The sequence below is a fragment of the Dromaius novaehollandiae genome, chromosome 17, assembly GCF_036370855.1.
Source record: "Dromaius novaehollandiae isolate bDroNov1 chromosome 17, bDroNov1.hap1, whole genome shotgun sequence".
NCBI lineage: Eukaryota > Metazoa > Chordata > Aves > Casuariiformes > Dromaiidae > Dromaius > Dromaius novaehollandiae.
In genome coordinates, this window is record NC_088114.1 from 17,826,029 (window position 1) to 17,845,058 (window position 19,030).

Genomic DNA, 19,030 nt, shown 5'->3' on the forward strand with positions numbered 1-19,030 from the left:
AAAAGAAAATAGGCCAACCAATCAGCTATACGATTTCTGAACACGAGTAGGTAATGGCTCTCTGAACACCAACAACACGGGAAGCTTGCTTGCAAACTGGCATTTCTTTTAAAGCAGAAAATCAACACACCCATGTCAAAGCCTTGTTCACACTTGAACCTTCTTTACGGAAGTATTGGGGGGTTGACTGTGGGTCCGCTTTTGAAGTCATCCAAAGCTCTGAAGCACACAGAGCTTCCCCAAACTGTATGCAAACAGCAAGCATCTGTGGATGACCCCATCCGGCCTTATCCAGCAGCTAGAGAGAGGCTGAGAGCATTTGCTTTCAGGATACCTTTTTTTTTTTTTGGATATTCCTGGCCTAAAGCCTCATGTTAAGCTCTCTAGACAGTACTTTGAAAATGGAAAGAAATTGCTGTAGGGTGGCTGGCCCAATTCTTTTTTAACTTCAGTGTAATTCCACTACACCAGTAGGGAAACCAGGTAACAGCCAAGCAACCACATGCCAAAGGAAATACTTGGTTGTGTACAAGCAATTACGCTTCGTCTTGACAGCATGCTCACCAATACTTTCCATGTGTCTGGAATTTGGCCTGATTCAGGACCTCTTCACCATGGAGTAACACCATGATGCTTCAGGGAGCTTTGCCCTGTGCTGGTGCTGGGCTGAAGCTTTCTGCCCCGCTCAAAGTAAATCTAACTGGAGGTCACGGCCAAAAAGAGGTCCTCACCTCCTGCCAGAGTCTTCAAGGAACACAGCAGTTGTGAACTCCCTGTGCTTTCCATTCCTATTCTCTGCCTCCGACATGCAGCTAGGAATCTCCAAAGCCCTGCTGATTCCCAATTTTATGGCCTAATAGCAATGACCGATGGCATCTAATGCAGGATAGAGCTGACTCCACTGACTACGTTCCAGTCTTTTGCAGTTGTGTAGGTGGAGGGAAGATACTGGGACTGCCGAGCTGTGGCAGAGAGGAAAATCTTTTTTCCAGCTGAAGATATGCGAGAAGAAAAAAGCTCAGCAAAAATCTTGGATTCCAGGGTAGCTGAACTGGAACAGCAGAGAGAAAAAAAAAAAAAATCTTTTTGTGTATAAACAGAGCTCATTCGCTTTGGAAATGTTGCGCATTAATGCAACTGCAGCTTGAGATGCTGCTTTATTAATGCTGTGGAAGCATCTAGAGATGTCAGACAAGATTAAAGTGCTATAACAGTAGGTCTTGCAAGGGCTCATGAGACGTGGATCCTGCCCTGAAGGCCAGCACTCTGAGCTGGAGAAGGGGGGGGAGTCATTTAAGGTCACAAACAAGTGAAAGCCCCCACTGGGGCATGCACAGACCTCTCCTGAGTCCCAGTACTGTGCCTTACCCACTGGGGCATGCAGTTTCAATTTACTCTTTTGACTTAACTTTTAAGAAAAAAGTAGTCGGGGACAAAAAGCAACTGTCCTCCTTGTTCTCCTAACAATTCCCTAAACCATGTTTACATCTGTACCACCTGCTCTGGATGACATTCACGGTTTGGAGGCTGGCAAAGGCTTGGATAGATTGTAGCCAACTCAAAATGCCACTCTGTTTTCTAGAGACATCATTTTCCTGTGTTTTAGACAGTCCTACTCTCTCTTACTGAAAAAAGGTCTGTGTGTGATTCAAGGTCAATTTGCTGCACAAAGGACTTGGGTTTCCTGTTATCAAGCCTCGACTTTCATCAGAATAAACATCCCCTCGCTGCACGTCCTGTAAAGAAATACAAGTAATACGAACGGAATATATCATGAAATGTCTATAAAGGAAACCGCTACCTTATATCTGCCTACCACAGCTCCCTTCTCCCGTGAGCATGTGCTTTCCCAAAGTCCAGGGCAGGTCTCATGTGCTTTCTTCTAAATAGCAGTAATGGTCCTTAAACCTGCCTGCAATATGCTTAAGGGTATGTCTTCTCGGTAACAAGATCCCCTCCGTAAAAACATGTTAAATGCAGAGCTAAATCCACTAGCTAATGAGACAAGAAAATGTTTAGAACACATGTCGAGGGAATTATTAGCCCTTCCAAAATGAACCATGCAAACTAAGTGGTAGTATATTTAAATTAAGTTGTGCTATTTCTGTTACAGCTGGGCCATAGGATCCACTGAGATTGTGTTGAATCAATGGAAATTTTACAGCTAGTGTCTTAAGAGCTGTTTTTCTGGCGTCTAAATGATAAACTTCATAGCAAGATATTTAAAAAATGTCACCAGATGACCAATCGATTCACAGTTAGAACAGTATGTTACTGAGGCTCAGGGAAATGCCATGCAAGTATGTCTGGCACACAGATACGCAGGGTGGTGCTTCCTATGGAAAACTCCTATGAGACTTTGGAATCTTAGTCTCAGTTTAAAGGAAAGATATACATGCCCATTTGACTTAAATTAGCTTTGGAAACCACTTATGGAAAACGTGCCAGCTCAGATGCAAATCCCTTTTACTTACCTCGTGATGACAACAAAAACCTAATGAAACTTTACTCATCCATTACCAACGTCGACTTAGCGTAGCTACACGTGTGGGTGGGATGCCATTGGGGTGACTTTATGCTTTAAGTACAAAGATCTTGGCCCCCAAGAATGGCAACCTTGGGGCATGACAAATGCAGCCACTCCACTACGACAGGCCACAACTGCATACTTCACCTGCTGACTAACGGGGAAAAACGCAAAACCTTCGAAAAATTACCAGTCAAAATCCTGAGGTGGTAATCTCAAGGAATGGTTCTCCAGATAAAACGTTATTATTAGAATTATACTCATGAAAAGCACTAATTAACTTCTAATCACTTTCATAGCAAGGTATATCCAAAAAACGATCGCTTACTCGGAGAGTATAACAATATGATTTCTGTATTACCACCCCAGACAGAGGTCACTCCATTTTCCGCCGAAATCAAGGGCAAAACTCTAACTCTCTCGTTTCGAGTATGAAAGAATTTTCACTTCTCCTACTCATGTGTTATGTTTTGTTTCTTCTTTCTGCTTTCCTTACAAAACTGAAAGCAGCAGCGAGCAGATTAGATGATTTCCTAGACCACACGTAGCAGTGGAAACCCCTAAAGAATCATCAGTTTTCAGGTGAAAACTGAATATTGACACCTGTCCACAAGATTACTGTGCAGTACTAGAAGTCGGGGTTATTTTCTTGTTGAGGACATTATATTTAAGGATGTGGTTGAGACAATGGTAAACATTTTCCGTTTGACTTCGGCTTGACTTTCAGTTTGAAACACAGATACTACTGTTCTTGTTAAACACTATCCCAGAAATAAAGAACGATTTTTGGAAGCACTGCTAACCTGTATGCGGCTCAGCAGGTGTAAGGATATCCATATTGCATCAATTAAAAAGCCTGGGGTCATCAGAAATGAGAAAGGGTTCCTCTTCTCTGCTGATTTGCTGAAAACCCTGTGAAAGATTCACTTTCCCCTCACAGAACGTTCCCAATATTCTGGTTTTTAAAAATCGCTTGTAATCTTAATTGCTGTTCATATCTTTGACAGATCAAAGGGAGGATGTCTGTGATTCTTTGTATTACTCATTGTTATATTAGCACAAAGATCACATATTCATTTATTTTGGTTTAAGAGGTAACAGTCTCCTTTCACTGCACGCACATAATTACTGTAAGTATTCAAGGGACTTGCTGAATGATGCGTGGGGGGGAGGAGGAGAATCTTTGAAAAAAATTGTTCAAACGTAATTTAGTTCACTAATTGCCAAGGGACCGTTACTAACGAATTGCTTCTGTTTTATGTCAGTAGTGAATCAGGTTGACGATGTGTAACATACATTAAGTCAGTTAATGAGTATTAACTAGAAATGTGACTGAAACACAAGAAAAAGGTTTTTTACCTTTAGCTAGCCAAGCAGAATTGCTAATAAATAAAAGGATATGTGTAAGTGGCTTAGATGATTCCAATCTGCAGTGGAAAGACTTTTCTTAGAATCTGATGGTAACCACAAGCTTGTGGGAAAGAAAAATCAGACGCTTACTGTGGCAGTTCATCACAAGTTACTTTATTTCTAACCAAGCCTGAAATGAAAATGACTGAAAGTCATTACCGTAAAATAGCTGATTAGAAGCCAATGTGAACTGAGACAGTGAGTCTCTGGCCATGGGTATAAGACCAAGACACTTTGCAGTAAACTAAGCTGTGGATTTACTTCGTGGTAGCTGTGTGCACACTCTTACTATGCGGTAACACAAGATAGCTTACTTCACTTTCATTGCGGGACAAGACACTTTGCATTTTCCACTGTGCACAAAGCAAGTTAACGGACTAACTCGTTTGCGCAGCCATAATCACAGCCTTGTTTGTCTTTCTCATACGTGCACAACACAACAGTAGGACAAGCCTTTGGGGGTAGGCAGGAGGCAGTGGGCTGGAGAAGCATGGAGGTGAAACATTCTGGCAACACCAGGGCCATGGTTTCAGGTCAAGGCAGGTCCTGAGCTGCTGCTGTCCTGTGAAGAACACAGGCCTCCGGTGGATGTGCAGGCACGAGAACAAACATCATTACAAAATCTGGGCAGAGCGAAGATTTCTGGTTTGCTCTGGCATGTGAACAAACTGGCTTATTAGGCCACAGGTGCGAAAATGAGAACACAGGACTGAAAGTGAGGATAAAATGGGGAATTCTCATGTTCTACCTGTTTTGTGAAATAGGCATCAAGCCACAAAACCTGCCAGACACTGCTGCAGGCTCAGGGATAGTCAGTGGTCTGTCTGCCTTGGGCCAAGTAAGCACAGCTGTGGCACTGTCATTTGAATTGCAAGAAGTAACTCAGCCAGTTGCAAAATTCCATTGATCATTTAGGATTGTTCGACTTCAGAGTTCTCTCTACCCAGTCAGCCAGTCCTAGTCTGGCTTCTGATTCTTTCTTTGATGGCCAACTAGAGTAAAAGCACAAGAAAGGCAAGAAATCAGCAGCGGGGTTTACATGGAACTCAGCTAGTCAAGTAAGGTCAATCCACAGCTCCAGGGGCTTTTATCCAGTCAAGCAAAGTTTCACAGCTTCAGCAGTGAAGAGGATCCCAAATGCCTGGGGCCAATCACAGGGGCTGCCACAGCAGAAGACATCACCATATTAACAGTGATAGGGAACCCGGTATGTCCAGTGATGGCACTGGTGGCTGAGGTTCTTCAAGGATGTGCCTTAGACACTGTGGGTCAGATACTCAGCAAATAATCCTTACTGCCTTCTCTGCAGCTCTCTGACATACACCACAGAAGAAACACCTTACATCCAAAACCACAGCTGCTCTTCAAGCCCTATTCCTGCAATATCTTTGTTGCAACATCCCTGACATTTCAGATAGGCTACATTACTGGGCAGATTACTCTGTTGAATTCTCACACTTGTACTTCTCCATCACTGTAGGATCTGAACACTTTAGACAGTTGACACTGTGCTGGGAAGAGGGTGCATTTCATTACCTTCTCTGCAATTTCATATTTCAATATCTCTTTTGCTATGTGTCTAAAGTATTAGAAATGCTGTACCCTGAACAACTTTTAAAAAATGTGTAAGACCAGTTAAGACCATTTTGCTCCTCTCACTCCAATAATATCCCTTAGGTCTTGACAGAGTGCCAGGCAATCTACATGACACAAAACACAGTGCTCTTGCTCCAAAGTATATCTAAATCCCTTATTTTATTGCTGTGGATGTCCTTACCTGTATTTGCAGTCATAAGGTACCTTTATTAAAGCTAAGTTTTAAAAGTGCTGTATTTCAACATGATTTATATCGTGTAACTGTCTAAGCCCCTTGGTACGTGGTGGGTTGCTGCTTTAGAAATAAGCTGATAATATAGCCATAGCAACACTATTTGCAGAGTCAGAAAAAAACATTCAGCAACAGCAGAAAATGTGTATAGATTATTTTATCTCTGTGTTCAATATAGATAAAAACTCTTTTTCAAAAAAAATCTATGCTCCGGAAATAGTAGATAGGATGTCTAATGAATCATGAGACTTGTTGTTTGCAGGCATTAATTCCTCAGAGTTTATCTTGAAATGCTGCCATAATATTGATGACATATTGGCAAAGGACTGTCCAGCCACAGAGGAGCAAATTTAGCCAGTGTGGTGTGGAGGGTGTGGAGGGGGGTATGAGAAAGAGAGAAAAAGAAGCACACAGACACCATTCATATGGAATCATCAATCCTCAGCTTTAGAACATCAAACAAGTACTGTTGATCTACATTGTCATGACGATAACTATGCTTGCTGTCTCTTTGCAATCGAAAGTCCGTACTAGACAAATATGCAAAAATACATGTGGAATGTGGAGAGTTAAATATGAGAAGAGAGTAAAGGTCTTTACTAGTGAGATGACAATGAGAACTCGCACCTTCTAAAACGTATTGTGTGTCAGAACGAACATCATTTCCTGCCTTCCAGAAGCAGCTTCTCTGGTTCACTGACCTTCCTTTTCTTCTTGGGTCCTATTACCTCTTCCTGGCTAAACGCAAGGTTCAGGCAGCTTATCTGTAAGAACCATCAGAAACAGTGATTATTCTCACGGTACAGACTCCTGCTACATGAGTCAAGAAATACAACTTCCATAACTATAGTCTCTTTTTCTGGATGCTCTTGGGTTTGTCTAGTGTGATCCTGTTCTCCCCAAAAGCAATCAGGCAAGGAATCAAAACTGGAACCCTGAGAAATTAGGACTGTAAGATTTGTGAAAGCAACAGGTTCAGATCCAGGGAGTGGGAATGTTTTTGGTGGCACAAGGAACAGTATCTATCTCCCCACTGTTGAAAGAAATAAAAGAAGCAAGATCTTTGAGAAATATAACAGCTTATAACGCAAAAGCCCTTTTCACCAACTTCAGATAATCATACAAATATATAACAGAAGGGTGGCAAATTCCAGGTCTCTAGAAACAGCTTCACTGGAGGAGGCACATAAAGTACCTGTATTTGTACATTTAAGTCTGTGAAAAACAACTGAGCAAAGTAAGGTTTTATTCAAGAGGCTTAGCTTTTTTCTAGAAAAACATGAACCTCCCTCAAAAATATTTAGGGGCCTATGAATTAGAAAGGGCTAAAAAAGACTGATGTATATGTTAGAATACACATGGATGAGTGGCACAGCCAATTCAGACCGATGACAGATAGACAGACACCCAGATAAACAGGTGTTGGCTGCCCCATTCAATTGACAAACTCACTTATTCTCGTTATCACATTACATATTTGCGTTTTTACGGAAACAGTCTCGAGCTGTGGAGAGTAACCCGTGTTGCTGCCCTCCCAGCAAGGAGAAAGCACTCGGTCTGGCAAGGTGACCTGTTCTGCTCTGACTGGAACTAAACTAAAGGGATGCACCACAGCACATCACTTCAATTTTGCCTACAAAAGAAAGTTCATTTGGATTACAGTAAGGTGAGTAAAGAAGTAAATCAGTCCTAACAAAGTTCTTGTTCTAAAACAGGAGTACTTTATTCTGGTTTCACCAAAAACCAAGAGGAATCCTGTAAGTAAATCAGTATAAATGCAAGGAGTTAGTAACTCCTGTGCTATGCCGGAACACGTCTTGGATACAAGCACAAGGTCTCCAGATTGCAAAATGTGGTCATTATAGAACTCCACACTCACGTCATCAAGGCTTCCTTTCTATCTGTCCTTGGTATGAGGTTTTGGTAATCTCTACATAGCAATGGGCTTTCTAACGCGTGAAATAACACTGATAACAATTAACAGCAAAATAGTTTGAAACAGCCTCAGGTCTCCTCTCTATCATGTTTTAAACTGTTTTTCTTCCCCTTTCCCTCTCTTCCCTCCTCTTCACTATGAGCAACACGACAATATTGGTTAACACAGAAAGTACAACTTCCTTTCAATAAAAACAGAGAAAAATACAATCTGCCAAAGCGAGACAGGCAGATTCTGCTTCACATTGCAAATTCAATCTGCCAAATCTTCTAATGTCGTCCAAGCCATATTTGCTTGAGGAAACACTGATGAGTGGATCTCTGTGTTAGAGCTCCTGACCTGATATCCAGCTGCTGAAACTGGCATTTTAGGCAGTTATTTACTTTCCTCTCTTTGGCATCATTTTAACCGCCCTGCTTCCTTTTCTGAAGTCAACGGCACAGAGGGGAGAAACGCTGCATCCAAAAACTCTCCAGGGCTAACACAGCTGCGAGTTTTGTACACTGCCCTGCTGGCCACACAAGAAAGCAAAAGCAATGATCCCCAGTCTCTGGGCCCCAGTCACCTGAAAAAGATGACTCTCCTCCTATTTTAGTCTACACCGCATAGCTAGAGCTAGTGCTTTTATTACCTCTACTGAGGAACAGATCTTATGCAGCACAGCCAACTACCTGGTAAAGTAAAAAACAAGTAAAAAAGTAAGAAAAGTCTTGTCTTTACCAGGTAGTTGGCTGTGTTGCATAAGATCTGTCACCAACTGATCTAGGCAAGCACTATTTGTATATCGAAGGGATGTTGTTATACGTCAAATGCACAAGGTATTTCACTGAAGTCAACGTGTCCTGTCCTGCTCCTGCCAACTACAAGTTAGTGCAAATTCACATAGAAACGCAGAGCCGGGAACAGACCCCAAGTGCAACCTCCAGGTCCCATCCTTAAAACTACATGCTCAAGTTTCTTCCCCAGAACTGTGGCTCTAAATGGGATTATGTCAGATCCTATGCATGTTTATTTGCCTTTAACCAGAAAGTAAACCTCTTAAACAATGTGGTGAAAAGGAGGAAATCCCTCCCATTGATTAAACACACAAATCAAAGCCTCCAGAGGTTGATTAGTTCTAATTATTCACATGTACCGGGATGCCTGCCTTAGAATAACTGGTGGGAGAGCTTGGACTACATGAATGTTGTTTTTTTGTCTTACACAACCACCAAAAGTCCTCGGCTTCATGGAGGCCTGATTGAGCCAGATGCTGTAAAAGTACACAGGACCAGGCCCTGGTCCTCACAAGCTTACCCAGTAAAGGGACAATACTGACAACAGGATGGGGGGACAAGTCCAGATCAAGTAGCAAAGTCAGAAACAGACCTTCTACCTCCCGAGTCTCAGCCCAAGGCCTTGTCCTGGGTCTAGGCCATACCATGAACACATACCAAGTTTGAAACTCCTGTGTTTTATGATATTGTGATATGTGTAAAAATGTAATTTTTGCTATAGAAATTTTCAGTGAAATTACAGCTAACTTGTGAATCATACAAGTGTTACTAATTTCTGGCATAAAACTAACAGGACAGCTGCACATTGTCTGGAGAAGATATCAGGCTAAAAATAGATCAGACTTAGATTAAAGCCTTCCCAAGACAGACTGGTGGATGAAATAGTATGAGCAGACCACAGCTATATTGCTATTCTTAGATAGACAAAGTCAGGACCTAGTTTTGTGCTCTGCAGTTTTCTATCCCGTGTCCCCACGTATTCTGGCCAAAAATTTCCAGCATAAATTGAAGCAAATTTACAGCTCTTGTGACATGTGTTTTGCTTCCCATCCTATGCAGAAAAGCTAAAACAGCATAAGAGCATTTGACTGTGTCCCGTCTTTGTCCCTGGCCTGCCCCATGCTGAGGTTTGGCACTTTGCAAATTTTATGCCCTCAGCAGAGTTCCCTTTGCTGGGGATCTGGAGTTTTTAACTTGGTGAGGTACCTTGTAACTATCCTGACAAATTCGCAAGCACATTAATGTCAAAGGAAGTCCAGTTCCATCACCCAAGCCAGAAGAATAAGGGCAGTAAGAATAAAAGACTTGACTGGTGAAATAAGGCAAACTGATCCTCAGCTGTCACAGTAGCAAACAGTATCTGCAGGGGATGTTTATCATCATCAGGAAACTTTAATCAGGGAGAAAATGAATGCACGATGCATCCTGTGATTTCAGCTGCAGCTAACATTGACTTAACAGCACAGCAAATGCTTGCCACTTTCAAAAATCAAGCCAGTGGCTCTTTAAATTCAGTCTCCAAAACCTGAGGCATCCCTCATGAATGGCCTTTTCTGGCTAAAGGGCAATAATTGTTATCTACACACTGACAGAGTGCTGCTCCATGCTCACAAAACACAGCAAAATCAAGGTTCAGAAAGCTATTCTCAGTAGTGTCCAGCAAAAGGACAAGAAGAAATGGGCACAAACTGAAATACAAGAAATTCTGTTTAAACGTAAGACAAAACTTTTTTACTCTAAGGTGATCAATTATTGGAACAGGTTGCCCAGGGAGGCTGTGGATTCTCCATTCTTGGAGATATTCAAAACCTGACTGGACATGGTCCTGAGCAACCTCCTCCAGCCTACCCTGCTTTGAGCTCATGGGTTGGACTAAACCATCGCCAGTGGTCCCTTCCAACCTCAGCGATGCTGTGATTCTGCGAAGGCAGCGCAGAGGTTAAAAGCTCCAACGCAGGGCTCAGCACTTATCTCGTATCAGTTTCCAGAAAAGCTATTGCACTAACATCAGTGCAATGAATCCTGATTTTCATCTGCACAAGTGGAGGAGAATCATGCTGGTTAGCATGAAAGCCAATTTACGCAGGTGGAAGAATGAAAGGCACTCACTGTGGTGCTCCTGTGGAAACTTGCCACGTTCGTGTCCCCAGTAAGCCATGCCAAGACATCACTGCCTACGAATAGATGTGTTCCTTTTCCATAGCTCACTGTTAAAATCTCTGACATTCAACGTAATTTCCTTTCAGCAAACTGGAAGTCTCACAGACCTGCTCTCTATCTCACTGTGTTTCGTGTAGTGTTTAAAGTACTAAAGAACAGATTTTTACACAGAATGTAAAAAAAAAAAAAGAAAAAAAAACTTCAAAAATACCTAATGAAAAGCACACCAATCTCTCTCCTTTAAAACGTCCATCAGGGCCCTCAGTCAGACTGAGGGCTGTGTGCTAGCCATTCTGATTGCAGGACCACAACCCGATTTTCCCATATGCTTCCCAAAGCTGGAGGACTTCCCTTTATAAAGTTAAAGCATTGTAACTGAGGAGGTGAACAGCAATGGACACTCCTTCTGGCTATTAGGCTACTACCCAGCGTAGTCCCTCATGGGATATTACATCTGCCAATCTTAATTTATTAAGATTTCTCTAGAGGGGCTGGTTGCTAGCATGCACATTATGAACTTCATGTGAAGGCAGGCCGTGCAGAAGCTTTGGGTAATCCCATGGATGTGTCTGGGTAGCTGTCAGGGAATTAGAGGGCACAAGGGTTAAACCGCACCAGATCTGAACAAGGGAATGAGCTTCACCTTTGAATGAAGAGATCACTAGGAAACTGTTTCCTGTGCACTAGACAGGAATAACTCCTGCAAGGGATGAATGGCCCCAAGATACAGCTAAAGATCTGATGTGAATTGAGAGAAGCCAGGAATTTCCTGATCTCACTGTCTCACTCCTCCCAGAATGGCCTGAGCTAACAGGAAGGAGAGAGGCAAGCTCATCTCTGAATCTTTCTCTCTTCATTGTTTGAGTCTGTGTAGCCTCAGCTGTGTTGGAGGAGAAAATGTTCTGGGAACTTCTCATCAGATACAGTTCTCTTGATAGACAGTTAGAGATAAACCTTTCTTTTTTTTTCTTTTCTGCAAAAGTTCAAGATAATGACATTGCCACAGAAAAATGCTTTCCTATTGCTCTGCAAAAGGCAGACTTCACCCTTCTACTGCCTTCTGTCATGGCAATTTCAAAAGTGGTTTGCCTGGAAAAAATCAGACAACAAAGGTCTTGATCCTTAAGCTTATTGTGCAGTTGGATCCACTTGTGCTGACCTTTACAGTCAGACAGAAGCTACATACAATAGCAAAGCTCAGCAAGGGCATGAGAGTCTCCGTCAGGATGACCATGGCCCTGGGCACCAACAGGATGCTGACTGCTGGCAAACAGGACAGATGCTTCTCACAATGTGCTATCCATGAAAGACTGTGTTCACACCAGCTTCCATCCCTGACACAGTCCCTCAGAGGAAGAGGACATGGCCAGGTACTCAAGACACCTGCAATGGGGCTGGCTCTTTTGGGAGCACTAGCTGGAGGTCAGCCAAGCTATCCTCGGAGGTCTAAAGCTGCACTGATTTACAACATTTAGGCATCTGAATCACTCCCTAGACATCTAACTTTTAGACAGCTGCAGTTAAAGAGAGCTAATCTGTATGCTAGGAGTATGCCTACACCAGACAGCGAATTGCAGTGCAGAGACCCCTGAGCTACCCTCAATCAAAAATGTTATGTCCACACAAGGACAAGTGTCAACACAATTCCTTATGTCCCGAAGCAGTCTAGCAGCATAGGCATGGTCAGTCTAGCAGCATAAGCACGGTGTCTGGCCCTGGCTAAGGACGCCAGACGCTCAGCAGGGATAACTGACTTGCGCTGCGCTGATGCAGCCATACCACTTCCAGCTCTGGCAAAGGCTAAGTCAGAGGCAATTCAGAGCTCTCTGTATTCTGCTTCATCGGGCAGTGTGACCATGCCCTAAGGGCCACCCCAGAACTTCAACTCACAGCTTGTTGTGGGAGATAAAATCTGCAGAGGCATCCCCATGGTCAGCTTTTACTCATCTTCTAGTACTATTTCATTCCAAACTCTTTCCACTGGAACATGTTTGCTTACATGCAGACAAAGCTGACAAAAATCACTTTGCAGGACAAAAACATTAAAGGATTTACAAGAGGATAAAGGGGTGTGCCAAAATCTTCAAAAAGATATCTTCAGCTCAGTGCAGGACCCTATTCTCATCAGCAGACTTCTATAAACTAAATCAGTGGACAGCAGTTCCCTGTTTTACCCAGCTCTTCAGATTGCAACTCCTAGAATACCAGTGGAAACTAGCAGGACACATACAGATAGCATACTGGGCTAAATCCTTGGCTGATGCAATCAGAAAAACTCTACTGAAGTCAGCAGAGGTAGGCTAATTTACATGCTGGTGTCTAACTCTGGAAGATTAAGTACAGAGATGCTTTGCTGTGAAAGGGCAATCTCTCATTTGATCCTAAGTATCATCAATCATTAGATTGCAGATAACAAGCAAGTTGAGTACATGCAAATTCTTCCCCAATCTAAAAGGCCCTCTGTCAGAGTATCTCCATGGCCATTATTAAAGTCCAGTTACAGTTCTAACTGCACAGGAATGGCTTTTTCTCCTTTGGCAGATATGCGTCCTTTGTTTCTCCCATGTCCTACAGATAAAAATAAGCCTTTAATACATTAATTCCTGCTTTTTCTGAAGAGCTATAGGTCAGGAAGATAATGACCAATAAACTCAGTTCCAACAGTACAGTTTTTATTTTTGATGACCACGAAGCCAGGAAGAATAAAGCAGTTCACTTCAGACAAAGAGCAGTAACACGCTGGTCCAGATTTCCAAAAGCAACTTGGGACTGTGGCTACCACATTTTTTGAGTTCAGCACTTTCTGAATATCAGATCCCCACACAGGTCTCAAGTTATTGGACACTCCAAATTGCTTTAGTTACTTTTGGAAATCTTGGCCTCAACGTTTATGTTATGGCTCCAGAGAGCTTCTCTGAACACATTTACAGTCAGAAAATGGTATTGCTTTACTGCACTATAGTCTGGATATCAAGAAGATGTTCTGATTCACACTCCAAAAGGACTGCTTCTATTCATCTAACCTATATTTGACCCTGTCAGATAACACCTAACTTAGACTTCCCATCCACATTAGCCTGTCCTCATTTTTTAAGACAAACTACACACTCAACAGTTTGGCTTCCTGATTCAAGTGGAATACACAATGGTCATTTGTTCTACCTACTTCCTCAGAAAAGTAGAGAAAGTCCCTCTCATATGGAAAATAATGTTGAATTATAATTAGCAATGGCTTTACCATGATGTTCTGCACTTTCTACCTAGTAACCTGATTCAAATGAATCAAAATACTAGCCAACTTCTAAGCTGTACTGGTTTAAAAAATAGTATCAAAGAATCAATAGAGAAACCCTCTGCCGTGCAGAGGGCTTGGAATTTTTTTTTTAAAGTCTCTGGAAGCATACAATGGATAAAGTGACTCTTCCGTTTTTCAGTAACTAATACTGTTTCCACCACCTTCAGAAACTCTCACTATTGCTACCGTGTTCTAATGAAATTTGCATGCTGCAGGAGGGAGGTATCTGGTGCTCTGATTATAATCATGAGAGACCCAAAAGAATGTCAGAGCATGATTCAGTGGGACAACCATGAGTTACAAACAAAAAAGGCTCCTGTTTTCACACAGACGACAGAATAAACAATGATCAGAAGGAAACTGGAGGATGTGACAAAAAAAAATGTGGTTAAAGTTTGAAAAATACCAGCTTGGGCAGAGAAGTTCATTTCTAAGATCCACAGTCAAGGCAAATACTTCAGAGATGCCTTTTGAATGACACGTTAAGTTGCAGTCTCCAGTTGCTGTCTGGGTTAGACACCCCAGGATTCTTTTCAACAGAAGCAGGGAAAATTTTAGTAGGAATTTCCTACTCTCATTAACTTATCCTGTAGCGATGTCATTTCTGAACATCCAAGCTCACAAGATTTTCAACTAATTTGAATGGGAACAGGATCAAGTAGCAAGTCACTCCGGTGGGATTCAGAGATTTGCCCTGTCACTGAACAAACCTCTGCAAAAGCCCATGAATTTGAGCTCAGATTCTGACTCAGGGTTTGGCCTGGACAGTCTCAGGATGGAATTAATCTCACATAACTTTATTTATCTAAAGTTACATGTCTGGTCCATGCTAGTTTCCTGGGTTGCCTCAGTAACCACTGAAACAAGATCAACATCTCCAGGGGACGAGTCTTCCTACCCTACAGAGGTAGCCAAAAAGGGGTCAGATCCAATCGTACCTGTGACTCACACGTAAAGATAGTCTGGAAGCATGAGAGGAGAGGTGAAGACTATTTTAGGCAACAGATGTAACACAGCCCTCAACCCTTACATGCGGTGGTCATTTCAGAACCCTAATCCAAAAAGGCATACAGGTAAAACAGCCCGGTTGTGCCAATGATAAATTTAGTTTGCGTGCGTTATTCACAAGCGTCAACTCCAGAGAACAGTACAGAACTCTTGTACTGGATGTAAGAAGTAATTTGACCACAGAAAGTTTCTTCCTAAATGCTTCCGGTTTATATTTATGCCCCTATGCCATGACATTTCGTAGCCGTTATGTATTTTGGTACTGTGCAATAAATCTATGAATGTTATTTGAATCTTGTGCTGTCCTAGCTGACATAGTATCCCATGGCAATGAATACTACTTTACCTGGAGTATCTTAGAGCCACTATGACTTGCTCACCTGTGGAGATACCCCTGAGCAACACCTTTTGCCTGTCTCCTTTACTCTCGTCTTCTCCTCTCCACCTATAATCCAAACATCATATCAAAAATAGCTCTAAAGTTAAAACCCTACATTTAATCAAAACAAAATCCAGAAACATGAGTGAACCACTGTAGCAAAATCCCGTCCCTAATTTGAAATTATGTCACCTTTGTTATTAGACAGTGCAAACACTGGCATTTGATATATATTACACATATAATATACATATATTTACGTGTTTTACACAGGAATTTCAGAATAATGTCTCATCTGAATATGCAGCACATGAACTTGCAGCAACACCTATCTATTAAGTTGATACTTCAAATCAATTTTTAGCCTGGTTTCCTAAGAAAACATGGCATATGCCAGTACACACTCTGTGTAAGTGTGTGTGTCTGCACGTGTGCATATGGGGGAAGGAAGGGAGCTGTCCCCTGGCTGATAACTATTGACCTAATTAGGCCATTTTAACAAAATTTGATGGGGATCCCAAAGTCCCTAAGAGTTTCACGAAAGCAGGCAAGGCTTTAGAGGAGAGAGAACCCATAGTGGGATCTATACTCATAGTGGAAAATGTGGCAGTATGAGCTCGCTCCTTATTAGACATCAGATGATCTGCAGGAGAAAGACCTGAAAAGGTGACTCCATAGGTAGACCAGCTTCTTTATTCCACTGCTTGGGGATCCCAGGAATGCTATTTACCATTTTGTCACTAGATGGTATTGTTCCACAGGCTATATTTGAGCCTCAAAGGTCAAATGTAACATGGCATATCAGAAGCTAGATTTATTGAAGAGACAGAGAATGCTTTCTTCATGTATGTTTATGTTCATTTTCATATATAAATGGCATTAGAAAAATCAAACTGTAACAGCTAAAGGAAAAGAGCTTTGGTAAAAAGGTAGATAGTGTAACTCAGTACTGATGAACCATACATTTCCTTCATATCAGAAAAAACTGCTAACATAAAGAGGTGGAAAATTATTGATAAAAAATTGAATGTATCTGTTAAAACATACATGAGAGGCCTTTTATCATAGTTCAATCTGATCTGATACAAAATTAAAACAGCCTGACAAATTCTGTTCATCCATTTGCAAATATTATGCTAGGATGTTATGAGCACAAACTCCTTCACTTTCGAAACTGGGCCTTTACCTGTATCCCGAAGACAAAAAGAAGATGCTTCAGTTTTCCAGCCTGGATGCATGTCACTTTTGTCCTCTCCATGTTCACTTGAATATGCTCTGGCAGGGAGAGGGTTGTTCTGTAAAGCAAATGATGCTTCATCTTAATAGCCTGACCTAAAAAACATGCCTAAGTGGTAAATCCATGAACTCAGCACTAACAGAAATGAGATTTTCAAGACTCCTCAGCTCCCAGGTCTTTCTACAACCAAGCCAACAGAAGTCTTTCAGGAGAGAAATTTACTGAGAAAATTCAGAAAATTCTGACCTAAATGGCTTCCTATCTTGAGGAGTCAGTTACGCTGGGGTTTGTTCCCTGGCACTGACCACCTAAAATATCATTTTCAGATGTGAGCTACTGGTCCAATCGCTCTCTCTATCATTTTGAAGAAAGACACCACCAGGGGACAATTCATTCAAGCCTAACTTGATGTCTAAAGAAATGATCCTAACTGCCTGCTAGAGAGGCCTCCTCCACTAAGCACAGAGGGGGCCTAGAGAATTGTTTAGACATGTTTAGCTAAAGGCTAAAGGTAAGCGGAAGGAATCCCACCTAAATATACAGTGGAATGCCACTTAGCCCAGAGAAACGCCAAGTGGAAATGCAACACCCCTTGCAATTGTCTCCATTTTGCGCATGTCCGTGTCTCAGTGTGTATGCATGTCGTGTCTCTCTCTGTACAATCGCTGCCCCCTTCTGGGGAGAACATACTTGACTCACTAAGTCAGGGGAAATGCTGGGATGAAATTCACTTTATGTCTACGGATTTCCAGCCTCAGCATTCAATATGCTGTGGCACTGCTGCCCTATCACAAGCTGAAACCCTTATTAGGCAAGGCTACAACTTGGATTCTTAGAAAATGTTTCTTTTAAGGAGAGCTTTGTTAGATAAACTCTATTGCGCCAGTAAGAACTGAATGGAGCTATCTCCATACCTTGGGGCTCCCCTCCTCTTCCTCTTCATCGCAGTCTAACCCTTGATGGGAGATCTCAGTAGGGCCATTCTTCTGGAGCAGCCTGCTTTCAACTGTCCCCATTCTTTTGTTTTCAGTTGTTACCCTCACTTTCACGATGTGAAATCCAGTGGAGACTGACCCCACTTTCAGGTTGACAGGATCACCATCAAACAGCAGATTACTAGGGCTGCCATCTTCCTTAAAGCCAGGGGGCTGGTAACTGTCAGGAGTTACTACACAGGGAAGAAGAACCCACTGTTGTCAGAGAAACAAGTTCCATGTCTCTTTAATCTGCATACAGGACAAGTTTATACCTAGCTCAAGTAACGAGGCCAAATACTAAAAATATTCTGGTTTTTGGGGGAGGAAGAGGGAGAACGCAAAGGGAATTTTTACTAAAACAGATGGGGAATGCTCCATGTCTTTGTGGGGCTGTTATCTGGAAATGTGCTACAGTTTAGTGATCTTGCAGAAAGCGGCCTGTCTAGTGTTCAAAAGCTCAAGGGTTCCAGAGAGGGTTAAGGTCAAAGACTCCAACCTCTCTTAAGGAAAGGCTAGAAATTCTAGTCTACAGACTGTTAAGCAAGAAGTCAAATCATATCTCATAGTGACCCCTGTGTAGACTGAAAAAAAGAACTGAGCACATGTGGTCAAGAGCCTCAAAGAATTAATAACTTTAGGATGTTAAGACAGCATTAATGTTCTCAACTTTCTGGAGTAAAACCCATCTAACGCAGTATGCCTGTTCCTCACACTGCAGTGAAAGAGGGTATCTCCTTTTCCCGCTGCATGCCTGTACTCACACAGATGTTGAACCCTTTCTTAAAAAGCATCTGCCACCCCAGTTTGTCACCATTATTTCACACCATGTCTCACTGCATCAGCTAATACATCCTACGATTTCACCTTTCTATGTTTTATTTATTTTTACAGGGGCTTGGATTTATCATAGGAATTGATGGAAGGCGAAGTTTTCCCCACAGCACACACTGCTCTCCACCTACCATCATTGTAATAGAGGAGTTTCATGGTCAGGGTAACGTCATTGGGAAGCGGCCCGAGGTTTTGCATTAACAGGTACAGTTTACGGATCAGCAGGCTGCTGGCTTTTTTAACCTCCTCACTGCACACCCCATTCACAAAGTTCATTTTGTTGCTAAAAAAGAGTAACATAGTTGTTTGAAAAACCACCAACAGAGTTTTTTCCCCAGTCATGAATATTCAAGACCTAATTACAAACATAGGGCACCCACTGAATTGTCTGAAACCAACAGCAAAAAAAGGTACAATGCCTTTATGCAACTTCTAGATAAACAGGGAAGTGAAACAGGCTCCAATGATGGGGTGGCATCAGCAAAACAACAGCTCTAAACTAAGAGGCCCCGCATTTACATTTGAACAGACTTTGTAGCTGGGGCAATGTACCCCATTATACAAGCATCATGACTCACTTGTTTAAACATGATTAAATTGGATCAAAAGGACCATAAAACAAGTGCTTTTCACCTAAACAATTTGAGGAATGAGAGGAATGGGGTG

The 19,030-nt window shown here is 42.1% G+C and overlaps 1 protein-coding gene across 9 annotated transcripts in view; it reads right to left on the reverse strand.

Moving 5' to 3' along the window:
- HORMAD2 (HORMA domain containing 2) overlaps positions 1-19,030 on the reverse strand; it is a 32,332-nt gene that overhangs the window by 1,211 nt on the left and 12,091 nt on the right. For 3 of the 9 annotated variants that reach the window (XM_064522402.1, XM_064522401.1, XM_064522399.1), the window contains 5 exons: positions 18,496-18,647; positions 17,471-17,724; positions 16,506-16,614; positions 15,321-15,385; positions 6,467-6,529 (listed from right to left, as the gene is read on the reverse strand). In XM_064522402.1, coding sequence (XP_064378472.1) covers positions 6,467-6,529; positions 15,321-15,385; positions 16,506-16,614; positions 17,471-17,724; positions 18,496-18,647 — 643 coding nt within the window. Of the gene's footprint in view, positions 1,052-3,944; positions 6,530-15,320; positions 15,386-16,505; positions 16,615-17,470; positions 17,725-18,495; positions 18,648-19,030 lie in introns of those variants that run through there. The other 6 variants (XM_026108108.2, XR_010392102.1, XM_064522400.1 and 3 more) reach the window with 6 other exon arrangements.